The sequence below is a fragment of the Gorilla gorilla genome, chromosome 11 (genome assembly GCF_029281585.2).
Source record: "Gorilla gorilla gorilla isolate KB3781 chromosome 11, NHGRI_mGorGor1-v2.1_pri, whole genome shotgun sequence".
NCBI classification, from domain to species: domain Eukaryota; kingdom Metazoa; phylum Chordata; class Mammalia; order Primates; family Hominidae; genus Gorilla; species Gorilla gorilla.
The window spans coordinates 60055910-60076159 of record NC_073235.2 but is presented as its reverse complement, the minus strand read 5'-3'; the positions used below and the strand labels follow the sequence as shown (position 1 = coordinate 60076159).

The window sequence follows — 20250 nt, the reverse complement described above, 5'->3', positions numbered from 1 at the left end:
CTAGCAAATCCTCCCGGGCTAGAATGGTGATCTTCAAGGGCGTTCACGAGTGGAGGGCCACTATTTCCAAATGAAAAAGCGTCATCAAATCATCACTGCATTGATTTGCTTCTAGACAAGGCATTTTATTTTAAAATTTCAAATAAGAGAAAATCGAGAGTGCAACATTTTATGATTATTTTAAAGACACACAGGTTTTAAAAATGCTTGAGAAATGCTAATCCGGAGTGGAGGTCATTCTGTAAAAAATAGCCTGCCTCCTGCTTCTGCTGCCACTAGATGGTACCCGGGTGCGCCGGGAAGCCGTCGGAGAACGTCTTGTGGGGGTTGCGCTGCCGTCGGGCAGGTGGCCGAGCCCCGCGGGAGCTGTCGTCGGGGCCGAATTCACTGCACCAAGGTCCAGCGGAAAGCTAGGGCGTCCCGGCTACCGCAGGGTGCCCCTTCGCAAATTCATCAGGCGAAGGGGAGGCGGAAGCTCCTGGCCGCTGCTCTGCGGGAGGGCTCCGAGCTCCAACCTGCAATTCCAGGCAAGGGGAGCTCCCCGGGGGCGGGCCGGGGTGCCAAGGTCCTTGTTGGGGTGGGGAGCGCGCTGGGGACCGGGAATGGAGTTCCATCAGGGCAGTGAGTGTTACCAAACCCGTTGACAAAGTGGGGGCAGGTTAATGCACATGCAGGGCCGCGTCGCAGCAGGAGGTATTTCCACACTGCCTGGTGAGGGAGGACTGCCGCGGTTTCCTCAGGCTGGTGGGTGCTGTCTGGACTGTCTTGGAGGACTACTGAGAGGATGGGCTGGGACTCGTCCTCCGAACGGCAGGAAGGCTGAACAGGTGTGCTTCTCAAGATTCACCTCCAAGAAACCTTCCCGCCCTTGCCCCGTCCCTTACCCGCAGCCCCAGCCGGATTCAGTAGTGCTCCACCTCTGTGTCCCAACGCAGCCCACAGCTCCTACATGTGTCCCTGACTCAGTTTACCACACTGTCCTAACATCCTTTAACCTACAAGGCCAAGTTCCTTTAGTGCATGTCTTTTCTCTCTCCTCTCTTCCTCCCTCCCTGCCTTGACTCTTTGCCAAAGAGTTTGGCATGTAGTAAAGTACTCTTTAAATAATGATCTTAAAAACTTATCTAAAGACTTGCCATAAAGTAATTCATTTACTACTGTCAAGGAGATTTGTATATTATCTATGATTTGGATGATCCATATCAAAATTGCATATATATTTGTCTAAAAAACAAATAATAAATTAGAAGAAAATATTGACTATTTAGAAAATATCTGGATGGGAGATTTTCTAAGCTTTAAAGCAAAATAAATTGCAGAGTAAAATATTGATAGACACAGTTTATGTCTATCATGTTGTTGGATTTTAATGAGAACATCACTATGCATATCTAGTGTAAAACTCCACGGAGTAATATTTGGAGAGGTTGTATACATTAGTGGTTCGGGGGTTATGGGATTAGGAGTGATGTATTTTATTTTACTTCCTTCTTTATGTGTATTACTTGACTTCTTTTTGTCAAGGGGCAAGTATCGTTCTGCCCCCCACCCCCCAAATAATGAAGGTAATGTGTTAGGAAAAAAGCAAATAAATATGAAAGTGGGAAAAGCTATATGTAACACATATGACAAAGGATTTCTATATCTATTCTATATCTATTTCTATTCTATTCTGTTCTATTCTATATCTTTATAAAAACCTCTTTCAAATTGAGAAGAAACTTTAAAATTCATCCAAGAGATAAATAGCATGGACAAAAATTTCTTCTGTACTTTGCAGTTTTCTACAATTTATAATTCAGTACATCTTTATTGGATTTTACCGCACTGCCAGACCGTATTCTAAACGTTGGGATGTGATGGTAGATAAAACAGGAGAAGGACCCTGCCCTCATGAAGTTTTCATTCTAGTGGGTCTAATACAATTAAAAAGCGAATTACAGATTGTGATACATAGCAGGAAGGATGGGGAGCAGATCCTTGAGCAAGGGGAGTCACTGAAGATTTCTCTGAGGTGGTGACATTTGAGCTGAGACCTGGAGAATGAGAAGAAAGGGGAGAATACTACAGGCAAAGGGAACAAGAAGAGCAAAGGCCATGAGGTGGGAAACTTGTTATATCACAGCTGTGAAAAGGAGACCAGTGCTCCGGAAGGCTGAGTTATGAGAGATGAGGTTGGAGGAGTGGGAAGAACCCAGACTATTAGCCTATCAGGTCATGATAATGATTGTGGATTTTGCTTTATTCTAAATGTAATTGGAATCCATTAAACACCAATATTCTCCTAAGCAGGAGACAATAGATTAAGAAACCCCAATTACTGGGGAACAGTTTGATGTGGAACCATTTAGGCTGCCAGGGTAAGAAAATAACCTTTCAAATTAAGGATTATATGTGATTAGCAGAGGAAATGTGTCCTGTGATTGGGAATACTCTTTTCTTTGACACTTCAAATAGGGTCTGTTTTTTCCCCCTACATGGCTGCAAAGTCTAAACTGGGCCAGAGGACTCCAGGTAGTCTGTATCCTCCCTAAGGAAACAAAGATTCAGCCTTGGAGACACTGCTATGTACCCAAGAGCAGTTATCACCAACTGCTACCCCTGCTAGCCTGTTGCCCACTCATGCCTTGCCTTCCAAAGGCAGGAAGGAGAAGACTGCCATCTTCCTATCTAAGAATCCTGCATTTTCATCCTTTCAAAGGGATGTTTTAAGAGAATCCACACAAATAATTTTGTCGTGAACCATTTTGATTATGTTGTATCCCTTTATGGTTGATTAATAATTGTCCCACACTGGAGGAGCCTAGCAGCTAAGATTATTAATGGTATTTCTGGAAAAAGCTTTCTTTGAAAGGTGAAAATTTCAGTTAATCACCACCCTGATAAGCAGAAATGCTAAACTGAGAAATTTTCCTGTTAAGTTTTTAAATTGCACTAAAAGCTTTATGACATTGTGCCATCATACATGTCCTTTCCATATGTATTCAAAATTTTGAGGCAGTAAGTAAATAAATAACACTCTTCTAGCCAGTTTTAAGCTCTAATTGCTGTCAGCCATTGAAATATTATTGGGAAACATTTTAATATCTACTTAGTAGAATGTAGACTATTCAGATTGCTGAAGTGTGGTGCTATTTTGAGTCGCTTTTGGTCTTGCATACTATTTCTGTAATCCTGTGGACACTAAGATTGAGGGACTCATCAACAGTCTCTGGATGTCTCACATAACTCAGAGAGGCTATGAACATTTTCAGGCCTCTATCACTTTTCCCCCATCGCCCCCAAATTTCATGCTGATATTGGAAAGAATGTTCAATTATCATGTAATACATATAGTACAGGATAAACAATTTTTAATATTAATTAGAGATGTTTTGTTGATTTATAAACGAGTAGAATTCTCTCACCCACTGAAATAGCAGGGTGTGAATTTGGGGGCACAGACCTATCCTGTTCACATACCCAACCCCAACTCTCTCTTTTCATCTATCGTAGGTAATCCTTAAGTCACTTATATTGAGAATTGTGACACAAGTTCAGAGTAGCAGAGGACTATAGACCTGGAGGGGTCTTTAGAAGTCTTCTAGCCTGCTTCTTGACCTGCTCATTTTACAGGTGAGGAAGATAAGATCTGGAGAGATTGGGGAACATGTCTAAAGTCTCAGGTGGCTGGTGGTCAGGTGAGCTAAAACCTCCAGTGTCAGTCAGTGTTGCCTTTGGACTGAGAAAATTCCAAAAGGTTAGTACTAATAATTTACAATATGCTGAATTCTAACTAAATTGAGCCCTACAGCTGGAAGTTTAAGCAGTTCTCCTGGACAGAATCTCTGTTGGTAGGGTGGTTTCATTCCTTCTCAGCTCTAAGGGTGAGGCCTTCTTTAACAGGGAACGTAATTGCTACTTTGTGCAAAGGAACAGTTTTTCTTTGTGATGGGTGTTTTCCCTTATTTGTGGAGTTCTGAATTTTTTTGGTTGCAGCCTGAGAAGTAGTATTTCTACCAGCTGAATCTTTATTGAAAGCTCATTTGGCCAAAAAAGTTTGCATTTATATTGCCCATATTTTATTAATGCTACTTTCTTTCTTTCTTTTTTCTGTTTTTCCTTACTGTTAAGAAAGGCAAATGCTTTGAAATGACCACATGACAAGAAAATAAAATTTTGACAAGGAATAGAAAAGGAAGCTAGATCTTTGCCCGATTTCCTTTGACCCTGTCTGGCTTTCCTTCAGATTTGCTAGTGCTAGTTTTCCTGGCTTCTTTCCTGCTGCTGTACTTTTCATATTCAGCACACTGAAAAGCTTGAATTGTTCCCTTTGTTAACTCAGAAGCCTGCAAATGATGAAAAGATTACATATTCAGCAGGTCAAATCTGAGACAGTTTTCTGAATTAAAAAAATATTTTGTGTTTCATAGCCTGGTCTAAAACTAGAGAAATTGAATAAACTAATGTCTGGAAAAGAAGAAAGAGTTTATGTCAGATGTTTATGTTAAGCACTGGTTAATTTTAGCATGTAGACTCCAAACAAAGGAAACATAGTAATATGTAACCAACATATTGAGAATACTGTCTAATTCAAAACACCTAATATTTGCCAAATAAATATTTGGCTTTCTAATAAGAATAGCACATAAATGCGGATCAACAAATTTGGTTCTTTTTTGTAGTCAGATGGTTTTTATATTTCTGGACACCAGGGTGTGCTAGCCATCACATGTAAATATGGATGAATATTTATTTTCTGGTTGGTTAGGAATGTGCACATCCTTTAGTTGATGTGGGTAACAGATGTCTTGTGGGTAACAGATGTCTTGCCTTTTAGAGATGAATTGGCAAAGAGTGGATAAAAGGGGATAATTAAAGGGGTAGGAGGAGACAAAAGCAAAGTACAATCTTCGTTGTGGTGAAAAATCTAATAAACCTCCTTATTATGGGTAATTGTTTTCCTTCTTCAACCTCATTTGCTGTCCCTTTCCATAGGACTCAAATAAATTGTAATGGGAAAGTATAAAATAAACATGAGACAAGACTACTGCCTACTAACAACCAGATTTGTTCTGTCACAGAATATTGTAGTATAATTGACTCAATGAACATCAGTTTTTTTTTGAAAGAGACAAAATATGAAATCATGTCTAATCACTAATGGCAACTTATATTGTAATTGGCAGCACAAAGATTCTATGTTGAGGATGATTAATATAAATATAGTTGAATTATATGTCAAATGCAGTGATATAGTGGACTGGTGGGAAATGAAATATGAGAGGCTGAGTATGTCGTATGTTACTTATTCATCTTAGGTCCTATTTAGTTTGCTGTTTGTTCGCTGTCAGTCCTATCATACTGCCAGTTGAACTGGAATAAATGGGAACATGTAGCAGATGTTTGAAGCCATTATCACTAACAAATCCTCAATTTTGCCAGTGTTTTTCATCGTGCAAGATTTAAAGTAAGGTGTCACTTTCTGTCTTAACTATATCACCTAGGTCTATATTATTCTTAAGATTTGTACCTTTTACTTTTAACTAGAGTAAATTTTTATAGCTTGTGAAACATTCAGTGAGTATCCGCATAAATCCTTGGTAAGAACTATTATGTAATCATTTTTATAAGGAGCCAGTAGTGCTTCAAAGAGAAAGTATCAGATTATGTACTCAGAGCCTTACTTAATACAGAATTTAGATAAAGCTGTAAGGTGAGATTATTTATTTTAGATGCAAGGCACATGATATTGGATTTTATTTGACAGCATTTCCCCTCAGAAAATAGGTAGGTAGAATTCGTTTCAAAAATACCAACTGTGTTTTAAAGGCTATTAGAATAATACAGATCAGAATCCTAGTTTTCAATTGTTAATTAGTTATCAGCTTCTTTCTGCTGTATTAGAATTCTATTTTATTCACAATTGCTAGAAATTTGTGGGGTGGGAGAATTGTTCACATACCCATTTCTTTATGGCACCTTACTCATGAAAGGTACCATTGCTTGAGTAGTCCAGAGACTGTTACGTAAGTCAGTCACTTTGTCTTTTTGAGCCTCGTTTTGTTATGTATGAAATGGAGATAGTGACAACTAACTCCCACAGTTGCAGTGGGATTATATGAGATGACGAATGCATGTGAAACTAACATATATTTAATTGTTGAGTGCTTTATGATTGTCTTCACTCTGTGGATTCATATTCCTTAGTTAGTTGTGTCAGTTGCTAAGCTTTTCTTGGAAATAGAGTGTCCAAGGAGATTCTGATGAAATGTCTAGTGACAAATGGTTTGAGATTGTATGTCAGAAGAGTTACTCTTTTTCCTGCCTTTAGCCCCTTAAAATATGCAAGTGAAGAATAACCATAGTGCAGCAAGTTTCTTAACATTAAATGAGTTTTCCTATTTTGTAATTGTAGATTTCCATAAGGTGTAAATAAGTAGGGTCATAAAATATTGGTGTTATGTAAGAGTTTAAGATTTTGGGACCCACTTTCCCTATACTGTTCATTTTCTATTTTCAGAGGACAACACTGAGGCTCTGTAAGGTTAAATGTCTTCTCCAAAGTCAATCAGCAAGTTAGTGACAGAGTGAGGGCTGAGACCTTTGTCTTTTCCCGAATTCTTTGGCTGGACCATCACCAGATACTACCTGCTGTGTGACCGTCTAGAATCTAGTCTGGGTCATTAAAAGAAGGAGAGCAGTCAAATCACTCTTGACAGAGGCGGAAAGAGATGCATTTCTTTATTATGCCTTTTAAATGGTCTCTGCACCCTAGTTCATTTGGCTATTCCTTTATGGATTACAAATATATTTTGATTGTTTCGCTTGTTTGCATAAGGCAACTGACTTTACCCCCTTCAGTAGTAGGAGAGATAGTCCCTAAGTCTTTATATAGTATTTCCTATGTGCCAGACCTTGGTCTAAGGGCTTTATATAGGTTAACTAATTTATTCTCCACAACAACACTATGGGGAGATATATTATTATTAGTCCTGCGTTTCATATAAGAAAATGGAGGTACAGGAGACAAAGTAATGCCTAAGATTACAAAGCTAGTATAATCAGATTTGTAAGATTGGAATTGGAGAATACTAGAAAGATTTCATTGTCAGTAGAAACCTAGATGAATGCTTGCCCATGATATGACTTCTCTTTTTTGCAAGGAAAGTGCCTTGAAACATGTTCTAAAGCACTAGATTTTATCTATATGGCTCTATAGAATCCCAATCAAGTTAGAATATATGGTTCTTCTGTATCACATAAATATTGATGAAAAAGTATATTTATTAATGTTGGTCACCACTAGAATAAATAGGAAAGTGAGCTGTTATGCTTGGTTCAATGTTGATAACAAAACAGTATTTTATTTTAGGATTGTATTTCCCTTAGGATACCAGTAATAAAAATGTTTCCAGAAATGATGCTTCATCAGTTAAGAAAAATTATTGATAGAAGAGAATAATTTCTATATGATTGATATAGAATTTGTTCTTTCTTAAATATTCAGTTATATAGGAATAGTACCCATTTTTGCTCCCATATTGGTATTTGAAGTTAAGTAAAAGTTGTCATTTGTGTATCAAATATTTTACAAGTACTACAAAAGCAACTCCAATTTGAGCAATTAGCAATTTAAAGACTTTAGCTTTACTAACAAAGATTATATGGTAAAAATTTGAACATTTAGATAGTTATGGGAGGGCAGTTGTGATTTAACAAAAAGTTCATTACATTAATAATACATTTATTTATTTTTGTTTTTGTTGCATTTGCTTTTGGGGTCTTAGTCATAAATTTTTTACCTAGGGAATGTTGAGAATAGTTTGTAGGTTTTCTTCTAGAATTTTTCTGGTTTTAGGGCTTAGAGTTAAGTCTTTAATTCATCTTGAGTTAATTTTTGTGTAATGTGAGAGGGGGATCCAGTTTCATTTTTCTATGTGTAGCTATCCACTTTTCCAAGAACCATTTATTGAATAGAGTATCCTTTCCCCAGTGTCAGTTTTTGTGTGCTTTGTCGGAGATCAGTTGGTTGTAAGTATGTAGCTTTATTTCTGGATTCTCTAATCTGTTTCATTGGTCTATGTGTCTACTTTTATACCAGTACCATGCCGTTTTGGTTACTGTAGCCCTATATTTATAGTATAATTTGAAGTTGGGTAATGTGATGCCTCCAGATTTGTGCTTTTTGCTTAGGATTACTTTGGCTATTCAGACTCTTTTTTGATTCCATAAAAATTTTAGGGTATTTTTTCTAATTCTGTGAAAAATGTTGTATTTTGATAGGAATTGCACTGAATCTGTAGATTGCTTTGAGCAGCATGGTCATTTTCACAATATTGATTCTTCCAATCTATGAGCATGGGATGTTTTTCCATTTGTTTGTGTCATCTATATCTCTGCACAACCAAAGAAATAATTAACAGAATAAACAGATAACCTACAGAATGAGAGAAAATATTTGCAAAGTATACATCCAAAAAAGGATATATCCAGAATCTACAAGGAACTCAAGAGAATCAGCAAGAGAAAAGCAAATAATCCCATTAAAAAGTGGGCGAATGACACGAACAAACACTTCTCAAAAGAAGACATACAAATGGCTAACAAATATGTGAAAAAATGTTCAACATCACTAATCAGCAGGGAAATGCAAATTAAAATCACAGTGCGATACCAGCTTACCCCAGCCAGAATGGTCACCATTAAAAAGTCAAAAAACAATAGATGTTGGTGTGGCTATGGTGAAAAGCAAATGCTTATACCCTGCTGATGGGAACTTAAATTATTACAGTGTCTATGGAAAACAGTATGGAGAGTTCTCAAAGAACTAAATATGGAACTGCCATTTGATCCAGCAATCCCACAATTGGGTGTCAAAAAGATACCTGCAGGTGTATGTTTATTTCAGCACAGTTCACAATTGCAAAGATATGGCATCAACTTAAGTGCCCATCAACCGATAAATGAATACAAAAAATGAATACAAAATGTGGTGTGTGTGTGTATGAGCATGTACATATATATATATACACATACACTTATATATATATATATGGTGTGTGTGTTTGTGTATGTATTTGTGTATATGTGTGTGGCATATATACCATAGAATACAACTCAGCCATAAAAAAGAATGAAATAGTCTCTTGCAGCGACTTTTGATGGAACTGGAGGCCATTATCCTAAGTGAAGTAACTCAAAAACAGAAAACAAAATACTGCATGTCTTCACTAATAAAAGGGAGCTAAGCTATGAGTATGCAAAGGCATACAGAGAGACGTAAAGGATATTGGAGACTCAGGAGGTTGGGGAGGGTGGGAGGGAGGTTAGGAATGAAAAATTATCTATTGAGTACAATGTACACCATTTGGGTGATGGGTACACTGAAAGCTGAGACTTCACCATTATACAGTTCACCCATGTAACCCAAAACAACTTGTACTCCTAAAGCTATTGAAATTTAAAGAATTTTAAAACAATAATACAAAGCTTATTTAGTATTATACTATTTAGAAACACTATATTTAAATGAAATTTGAATAAATAACTCAACCACTAGGCGCTTCATGCTGACGAATGTTTTACATCAAAACATAAATAGGCACCACTTTGGACATGTGAGTTAGTGGTGAATGTGTTTGTGTGTGTGTGTGTGTGTGTAGTAAGTGGAGAATGTTGGGGAGGTGTAGACAGTGAACAGATTAGTTTAACAAAGTGTAATTTTTCACAGTTGTATTGGTATAGATATTCTAAATTCTATTATTGATTTGCCTTACTTTATGGACTAGATGTGTGCATTAAAGAAAATTACCTGAAGGTCATGGTGTCTGTTCAAATGATTCATTCTAGTATACGTTCTTTAGTGAAGAGGGGAAATATAGTGGCTCACCAATGCCTTAAAGGAACTACGACAATAACAATTGTGTTAAAGTGTCACAGAAAATAAATATAAAGTGTCACAACTTTTTTTTTAGAGACATAAATATCTATGGTTAGCTTTGCATTTAGCACATTTGCTTAAAAGTTTAAAGGAAGGAGGGCAAATGAACAGAACACACTGAATTGTTTGGTTACACAGCTGCCATAACCCCACTTTAATGTTCTATGAGTGTTGCTGGACAGCTCCCCTTGGTTGCTGTGATACTGTTTCCTAGCATTTCCTAGGAGCTATTGATTTAGGAATGAGCTGGTTGAACTTAATATGGGGGTATTTAGAGCATGGATGAGGCAAATGCTTTAAATATAGTAGCAACTGGAATAAATCACAAAAATATTAGCAAAAGTAAATGATAATTGGACAGGATGTTTAGTGAAATATGTGATGGAGAGGGAGTAAGAGCTTAGCATGTGTTTAGCAAGTGTTTTTATTTAAACCCTTTTTCCATTTTCATTAAGATTGAATTTATATTCCCAGGTATTATCAAATAAAGTAGCATGATGTCTTTTGTATTTTAAATCTTTTCGCCTTACTCTTTCCAGGACTGAAGTGTGTATGTCTTTTGTGTGATTCTTCAAACTTTACCTGCCAAACAGAAGGAGCATGTTGGGCATCAGTCATGCTAACCAATGGAAAAGAGCAGGTGATCAAATCCTGTGTCTCCCTTCCAGAACTGAATGCTCAAGTCTTCTGTCATAGTTCCAACAATGTTACCAAAACCGAATGCTGCTTCACAGATTTTTGCAACAACATAACACTGCACCTTCCAACAGGTAAGGGGTTTATCTTTGTTCATTCCGAATTTAATTTTACTCTTGGGAAACTATAAGAATGGTAGGAATCAAACTGTCTTGTGTTTCTTTAAATAAGAAAATCTGTTTTACAGTTCTCTTTTTGATTTTGGCTGGTAAAATTCTCTGGAGTCTAGCTGAGGTTGAGTTTTTAAAAAATTGCACATCATTGTCAAAACATTGACAATAACGTAACAATTTTGAAGATATTTGTCCACGTGAATTGTATTTTTGAAATGATTAATGAACCTAAAGTCAAATGTAAATTTTTATGGAGTTTTTAAAAAGAAATTGAGATTGCTTCTTGGCCTTTTGGCTAAGATCATGTGTAAAAGACATTGAGATATATACTGAGAAGAAAAAGAGCATAACTAAAAATAGCAGATTGCCAACTTTTCTGGGGACAGAATCTTTTTTTCAGGGATATCCTCTGCATATCTTCTTCATCTACCCACATTCAAGTGAGAGCACACCCCAGAGAGATAGAGGCAGAATGGAATTCGACCCTTCATCATTGTTCAGATGTATTTCTGCCTTTCGTCATATTATACAGTGCTTTATCCCAATTTATAAGAAGCTAAAAATCCTGATCTGGCCCTTTGTCAGGAACCTGGGATCTGAAACTTTGGGACACATTAAGGGACATGTAATTCTGAATTTAAAACTAGTTTATGATGTGAAAATAGTCCTGCTATTGAATTTCTTTAAGATTTTTAATATAACAATAATTTAATGATTATCAATACAGATGTATCTATACAGAGATACATATATTTCCTTACAAATTAACATTTCAAGGCAATGTCATCCAATCTCAGGTGTTCATATGTCATCATATCAGTATACCACTAAAGTACTTTTTACCTATTTTTTAAATAAACTAACCACCTTTTCATTGAAAAACATTTATTTTATAAAATATAGTATCACTACCACAAATTAAAAACCAGTGTACTTGCCCTAAATAGAAGATAACTATGTAAACAAACAAACAATGCTCCTGCATTTCAGTTAGGTATTTTGCATTTTCTCTTTTTTAAAAGAGAGAAGAAGTGTAAAAGACATATTAGCAGGAAAGGAGACTTTTTCTTACAAAATGCAAAAAAACTAAGAGAATAAGAGAAGGAATCATAATATGACTCAGTGTTATGTAATATCATGTTTGTTTGCCATCCCAATTCATCTCAGAAAAAAACTCTTAAAGTAATTCCATGTACCAGCACTAGTACTTGTCCCAACCTTGGAAACCCTGTTGTAAGGCATTATCATGTATATTGCGACCTCAAAAGTTATACTTGGCATATTTCATCCCTGAACGCTACTTGCAGTCGTGGATTTTAGACCACACTTATTCTCTCTATCTCAGATGCCATAGACTTCCTTGCTTTGGTGGTGATCTGGGATCTATTATGGGCACTTGTTTCCTTATATTTTATCCCCCAGTTTATCTGTGCACCAGAGACACCTTAAAGTGAAGTCTCCTTATGTTTAATGGTCTTCTCCATAGCCAAATACAAAGGATTTTAGGGGTAAAAAGGAGAGTCTCCTCTTTAGCTATGGCAGTGACTTGTAATGTGTCTCCCCAATAGTGAATGATCCTCAAGACTACATTCTTTGACTGTAACAAAAGGTATTAGAGGGCAAGATGTCTCATATGCAATTGGGCAAATCAAACGTACCTAATGCAGCTAGAATGTAGGTCCTTCCCAGCCCAACTGTAAGCTCTACCAAAGTACTGAGAGGTCTATATGTTCTACCGTAAAGTTAATCAGTAACCAGTCTTTCTTTTTCAAAAATCAACTGTATTAAGGTCTAATTTAGGTATAATAAAATGCACACGTTTTATTATTTATTTATTTATTTACAAAAAAAATAGTTTCTTTATCGAGAATATGTGTGATGAACAGTGGGAGGACAGCAGGTGATTAGATCTGGGTAATTAGCATATTCATAATCTCAAACCTTTATCATTTAAAATGCACACATTTTAACTATGTAGTTTGATGAGTTTAGACACATACATATGCCCATGTAACCACCACCACATCTCCATTACCTCAAAATGTTCTCAGTCCCACTTCCACCAGGGCTAGACCCCTGATCTATTTTCTATCATTGAAGATTGGATTTATTTTTCCTAGAGTTTCCCATGAAAGGAGTCATTATGAAACATTTTTAAGAGGGGGAGGAACTGGCTTTCTTCAGTCAGCATAATGTTTTTGAGATTCATTCATGTTGCTGGGTTTATCAGTAGTTTACTCCTTTTATTGCTGAATAATGTCCCATTCTATGGATATATTACAATTTTTAAAAATCCATTCATCCATTGATGTGCATTCAGATTGTTTCCATGTGGGGCTGTTATTCGCAAAGCTGTTATATGAGCATTCACGTACAAGTCTTTGGATACGTGCTTTTATTTCTCTTTGAAAATACCTGAGTGGAATTGCAGGGTCACATGATAAGTATATGCTTAACTTTATAGTCTCCCAAATAGTTTTCAGACTGCTTATAATATTTTATATCCCTAACAGAAATGTGTGATAGTTTCAGTTAGTACATATTCTTGCCAGCACTTGGTATAATCAGTCTTTTTAATTTTAGTCATTCAAGTGGTTTTTGTATTGGTATTTTATTGTGGTTTTAATTTGCATTTCCCAATAATTAATAATGTTAAATTATTTTTCATGTGCATATTGGTCATCATTTATGTATCTTCCTCTATAAAGTATCTATTTGAGTGTTTACTAAAAATTGAGTTTTTTGGGCCAGGTGTGGTGGCTCACGCCTGTAATCCCAGCACTTTGGGAGGCCAAGGTGGGCGGATCACAAGGTCGGGAGATCGAGACCATCCTGGCTAACACGGTGAAACCTCATCTCTACTAAAAATACAAAAAAAATTAGCCAGGCGTGGTGGTGGGTGCCTGTAGTCCCAGCTACTCGGAAGGCTGAGGTAGGAGAATGACGTGAACCCAGGAGGTGGGTTTTTTTTTTTTTTATCTTCTTCTGGTTGAATTGGAAGAGTTCTTTATATATGCTGAATACAAGTCCTTTATCAGATAGATAAATTGTGACTATTTGCTTCCATTCTGTGGTTTGCCATTTTGTTTTCTTGAGGGTATTTTTTACAGAGCACAAGGTTGAAATTTTGATGAAGTCTGATTTATCTTTTTAAAAAGTTATGATAGTTTACTAGTTTCATGTCCTGAGTTTTGTCTACCCAAAATTCATGTGTGTTTTTATGTTTTCTTCCAGAAGTTTTAATATTTCAGTTTTTACAATTAGTTTCAATCTTTGCATTCAGTTTCAACTTAATTTGTGTTATTATGTGAGGTTAAGGTGGAGTTTTATTTTTTCCATATGGATTTGAAGTTCTTCTAGCATCATTTATTGAAAGTCTATTCTTTACTCATTGAGTTATGGTGGCACTTTGGTTGAAAATAAAGTAACTTTATATATGTGGGTATATTTCTGGCCTCTTTCTTCTGTTCAGTTGTTCTATATGCCTTATACTATCGTCAAACTGTTTTGATTATTGTAGTTTTATAGTAAGTATTGAAATCAGGTTTTGTGAATTCTCCAACTTTGTTTTTCCAAATTGATTTGCCTATTATAAGTCCTTTGCATTTTTATTTAAATTTTAGAATCCACTTGACAATTTCTACAAAAACACACGCTGAGATTTTGATTAAACTGAGTTGAATATATAGATTAATTTGCAGAGAATAATCATGTTCACAATATTGAACTTTTAATCCATGAACACAGTATTTTTTTTTCTTCACCTATTTAGTTCTCCGGTTACTCTTAGCAGTGCTTTGTAGTTATCAGAGAACAGGTCTTATAAATATTTTGTTGACTTTATCTCTAGTGCATGTTTTTGATGCTAGTGTGAATGGTATTTTTAATATCTCAATTTCTAAATGTTAACTGCTAGTATATGATAATAAAATTAATTTTCCTCTTATTTTATTTATGATATCCTGAAAGCTTGTGAAAATAACTTATAGGCTGGGTGCAGTGGCTCATGCCTGTAGTCCCAGCACTTTGGGAGGCTAAGGTGGGCAGATCACTTGAGGTTGGGAGTATGAGACCAGCCTGGCCAACATGGTGAAACCCCATCTCTACTAAAAATTAGCACGCGCCTGTAGTCCCAGCTACTTGGGAGGCTGAGGTGGGAGAATTGCTGGAACCCAGGGGGCAGAGGTTGCAGTGATCTGAGATCGTGCCACACTGCACTCCAGTCTGGGTGACAGAGTGAGACACTATTTCACTATTTCAGAAAAAAAAAAAGAAAGAAAGAAAAGAAAATAGCTTATATTAGTTCTAGTAGCTTTTTTCTAGATTCGTTGGCATTTTCTGCATACATAATCATCTTATCAATGAATATAGACCAATTTATATATTCTGTTCTGATATATAGAAGATACAGAATTTTACTTCTTTTCCTTGCGTTTTTGCACTGGATGGGACAGCCAATATAATGATGAATAGGAGTGGTGAGAGTGAAGATCCTTGCCTTTTTCCTGATTCTAGGAGTGCATTCATTCTTTTACCCTTAAGTATGATGTTAACTGTGGGTTTTTTTGTAGATGCCTGTTATCAGTTGAGGGAATTTACTTGTATTCCTAGTTTGGTGAAAGTTTCTCTTTAAAATCATGAATGGATATTAAATTTTTAAAAAGTAGCTTCATGAGTTTATTGAGATTATCACGTGATTTTTCTTTTTTAGTCTGTTCATATGATGGATTGCATTAATTGGTTTTCAAATGTTATCTATAATAGGGAAGATACGTGTTGTCTGGCCACTAATTAATGTCTACAAGAAATGCTATGGAACATTTAATTGAACTTAAGCTTGTTTTTAATTAAAAAAAAATTTTTTTAAGGCAGTGTCTTGCTCCATGGCTCACTGCAGCCTTGAACTCCTGGGCTCAAGCGATCTTTCTACCTTAGCTTCTTGAGTAGGTGGGACTACAGGCACATGCCACCACATCTGGCTAATTTCAAAAAAAAAAAAATTTTTTTTTGAGATGGGGTCCTACAATGTTGCACAGGCTTGTCTTAAACTCATGGCCTTAAGCAGTCTTCCTGCTTCAGCTTCCCAAAGTGCTGGGATTACAGGCATGAGCCACTGTACCTGGCCAGATGCAAACCTTTTTATTTGAAAAAGTTGTGGACTTTCAGGCTGAGCACTGGATGATGAAGCTAGTGCCAACAACTCCACTGTTTCTGTGTCATCAGTGAGTGTGATTGACATCTCCCCCTCTGCCTGTAGGGATTTGTCAATTTCAAAGTGATCACAAAACAGGAAAGATAGAAATGTACTCTGAAAAGTAGACAGTGTGATATTTCTACAGTACTTGATAGTCTGCATCATGTTCATGTACTACACAGTAGAAGAAAGGTCGGGAGGTGACCAGAAGAGATTGGACAAAATCTCGGACTTCCCTTTACAGTTTCACCTGAAAGCCAAGTGGATCCTTGCCTCTCTGGCTCTTTCATCAGTCACCCCAGATGGTGGGGTCATTTCTGGGTAGCTAACTTGATGTAAGTGCAGTAACTCAGTCTCATGCTTCAGCTGGTCCTGTCTTCTGTACTTAGATCCTATTTGTTATGGTTGGGCCTTTGTTTTATTTTTTGTGTGTGTGACAAAATTTTTCTCCTGACTAGAGCTCATGACTCCCCTCCCGTCTCCCCCTAGTAGGTGTGTATCCTTACAGTGGTTTCTGTCTGTAGGCCCCCTAATCAGTCCCCCTCAATTCTCCTCACAATTCCTTCCTGATTTCGTGTAATTTCGGCCTTCTGTCTCTATTCAACATGTCTCTTAAACGCTTTTTTTCATATTTTCTGAGTTTTGAATCTTTGATGATTTCAATATCTATAGTCTCTGTGGGTTTGGTTCTGCTGTTTTTGATTCTGCTGATTCATATTCTTGGTGACTTCTTTCCTTGTGTTTTTTAATGATTTATTTTATTGTGAGCTCATGGTCTTGGGAAACCTTATCTGAAGGAAACTTTTGAAGCCTGTATTTAAAATTTGTTCCTCCAGAGAAGATTTATATTAGCTTCTGCCAGCTGCTTGGGGGGTGTTACCAACCCAAAACCATTCAGTGTTTTGATTAGGTTTTTGGGGCCAAAGTAATAGAGTGAATTCTGACTCTAAGCCTGCCTGTAAGGGATACACACTTGTAGTGAGGAACTCTCAGATTGTTTTTTTGTCTTTTTTCTGCTTTACCCAAAGTTGGGCTTGAGACACACAAGCATATACCCTGTCTGTCTCTGTAGAACTTTTTATTTTGTTGTCTTGTTTTGTTTTCATGGCAGTGCCATTCTTAGTTGTCTGATTTATGCAAGAATCGCTGATCTGACCTTTCACTGTTTCGGGAACCATATTTTGTTTCCCAGCCTCGTGATACAGTGTGGTAAACTGAGCACTTCACCACCAAGAGCTGGCAGATGCCTCCAGGATCAAGGCAGCCACAGTGCTCAATCCCCTCTCTGGATTTGTACTTTATTCTTGGCTGTCGAGCAATTCATTTATTTTCGCACCAGCTTTATCATAAAATAGAAAAAAATTATTGATATTTTATTCAGCATTTTTATGTGTACTGTAGCAAGAAGGGTTTCTGTGGACATCTAAAGTGTAACTTGGCAAAAATGGAAATTCTAAGATAGTTTATTTTTGAAATGATGCTGGCATAATTATCTATCCATCTGGAAGAAAACAAGACTGTACCACAGTGTCATACCATATACAAAAATAAATTACAGCTTGATTAAATATCTAATTGTGAAATATAAAACAATTTAAATGTCAGAGAAAAATTTAGAAAAAAAGATTTTTTATGACTTTATAGTATGGAACTGTTCTTAAATAAGATAGGAAACCCAGCTGCTATAAAAGGAGAAGAAAGATATAATTGACTTGATGAAAACTAAAATAAAAATGAATGATAAAAGATAACATAAATAAAACCAGAAAACAATTTAAATATTGGGTAGAAATGTAGAAATACTTGTGGCATATATGACTGGAAAAATATAACTATTTAAAAGATAAATAGCACGCGCACGTGTGTGCGTGCGCGCGCGTGTGTGTGTGTGTGTGTGTGTGTGTTAATTGCAAGACGGGGGTTGGGGAAGAGAGGGGCTGCGTGAGAGAGACTAAGAAAGGGGAAATGCTAAATGAAAAAGAATGAAAGGGCATAAACAAATTTTACAGAGGAGAAAATCCAAATGGTCAAATATTGAAAAGATGTTTAACCTCACTATTAGCTGGTATTCCATTTTTCCCACCTATTAGATGGGCAAAAGTTAAAAAAATGTATCAGCCAGGACATTTATAAACAAAAGTATCCGAAATTTAGATAATAATATCTTAATAAGGAAATTCAGTGACTCATATGACAAGAAATCTGGAAGTAGTCAGGGTCTATTGTTTGTTAATAAAGAGGCTTGACAATGTCACCAGCCTACTTCCATATTTCAGTACTTCCAATAACCAAGCATACAAGCATGTGAGGCAGTATGAATAAGGACAACAGGAAAGAGCATATACCAGAAACAGACGATGGCTTCACATATTGGAATTAACAGACAAAAATTATAGACCAAATATTTTCCAAATGTAAAGAAACAAAAGGCAAACTTGAAAATATTTTTAGAGAATAGGAAACCATTAAAAAGTGACCTAGCAGATTTAAACAAGCACAGAAGAAAACTCTTGAAATTAAAAATACAGTAACTAATTTACACAACTTAGGGATAGGTTTAAGAACAATTAGCATAAGAATGATTGAGGAGAGAAATAGGGGTCTTAAATACAGATCAGAAGAAATAATTTTGTATGCAGTATATAGAGAATACAAATGGAATATATGGAAGAGAGGATGACAAATAGAGGAAAGTGAAAGAAGAGTTAGCACATGCTTTCACATACGAGTCCAAAAGAGAGGGGAGAGAAAATTGGGCAAAAGCAGTGTCTGCAAAGATAACAGCTCAAAAATTTCCAGAATTGAGAAGAACGCCAGTCCCCAATCCCAAGAAAGTCAATGAATATCAATAGGACAAATAAAAAGACTTCCAAAGCTTAACACATTATAGTAAAACTACAGAACACCAAAGACAAAGGGAAGTCCTAAAAGTTGACAGAGGAAAAAAGTTAATTAGAGCTGAATTTAATTTAATGTTAATCAATTTAATTGAATATAGTGTTAAGTTCAATTTAATATTAAATTCAATTAAACTCAATTTAACATTAAATTCACCTAAATAGATTAACATTAAATTCAGCTCCTTTGAATTGTCTTAATTAAATTCAATTAAATTGAATTCAGTGTTAATCAATGAACATTTATTAACATGTTAACCCAGGTAGAATTAACATTGTCTTCTCAATAGCAAGAAGTGAAAAGAGAAACAGTGTAATTATATTTGCAATATTTTGAAAGAAAATAGCTAGCAACAGAATTCTATATCCAGCAAAAATATTTTTAAAGAAGGAGGGTAAGGAAGAGGCCCTTGTAAAGTAACAGAAATAGAGTGAGTTTGCTATTAGTGACCGCTTGATAAAGGAAATTCTGAAGGATGTACTTCAGGCAGAGAGAAAGTAACATCAAAGTTCTGACATGCAAGGAGGAACGAAAAGCAAAGAAAGTGAGAATATGTGACTAATTCTAAAGAACATTATTGACAATAACAGTAATAATCATATAGGGCTTTAAAAATATTAATATAAACCATTCAGTGTAATAATGACATACTGGATGTGTCAGGAGAGGGGCCAATGGAGTTAAAATGTTCTAAGGACCTTATTCTGTCTAGGAGAAGGGTAAAAGAATTTTTAAGCATTAATGCTTTAAAATGTGCCTGTTGTCATTTCTGTGTTACTTTTAAAAGAATAGAACGTGAGTATATTCTTTCTAATCTCCAGTATGGAAAAATGGAATAATAAAAACAAATCCAAAAAATGTCAAGAGGTCTGGTCATGGTGGCTCAAGCCTGTAATCCCGATGCTTTGAGAGGCCGAGGTGGGAATGTTGCTTGAGCTCAAGAGTTTGAGATCAGCCTGGGCAACATGGCAAGACCCTGTTTCTACAAAAATTTTTTAAAAATTAGTCAGGCATGGTGGCATGTGCCTGCGGTCCCAGCTACTTGGGAAGCTGAGGCAGGAGGGTTGCTTGAGCCCAGGAAGTCAAGGATGCAGTGAGCCATGCTCACACCATTGCACTCCAACCTGGGTGCCACTGCACTCCAGCCTGGGCAGGAGCATGAGACCCTGTTTCCAAAACAAAAATAAAAACAAAAACAAAACAAACAGAAGAACCAAAAGAAGCCAGGAAAAGAGAGAAAAGGAAGCACACAGAAGATGTGACAAAGAGAAAGCACCCAAATATATCAGTAATAATTAAATGTAAATAATTTAATGTAGATAGACTCAGCATTCCAGTTAAAAAACAATGATTATCAGAGTGTAGAAAACAAATTCAATTAAATGTTTAAAATATGTATCTAAAATAAAGGTCTACAGAAATGTTGA

At 36.2% G+C, this 20250-nt stretch overlaps 1 protein-coding gene across 1 annotated transcript in view; it reads left to right on the top strand.

The window, feature by feature from the left end:
• The window catches only part of ACVR1C (activin A receptor type 1C), an 87593-nt gene that overhangs the window by 30714 nt on the left and 36629 nt on the right, over positions 1-20250 (top strand). Inside the window, exon 2 of the mRNA XM_031008924.3 lies at positions 10462-10692. Coding sequence (XP_030864784.1) covers positions 10462-10692 — 231 coding nt within the window. The remainder of the gene's footprint in view (positions 1-10461; positions 10693-20250) is intronic.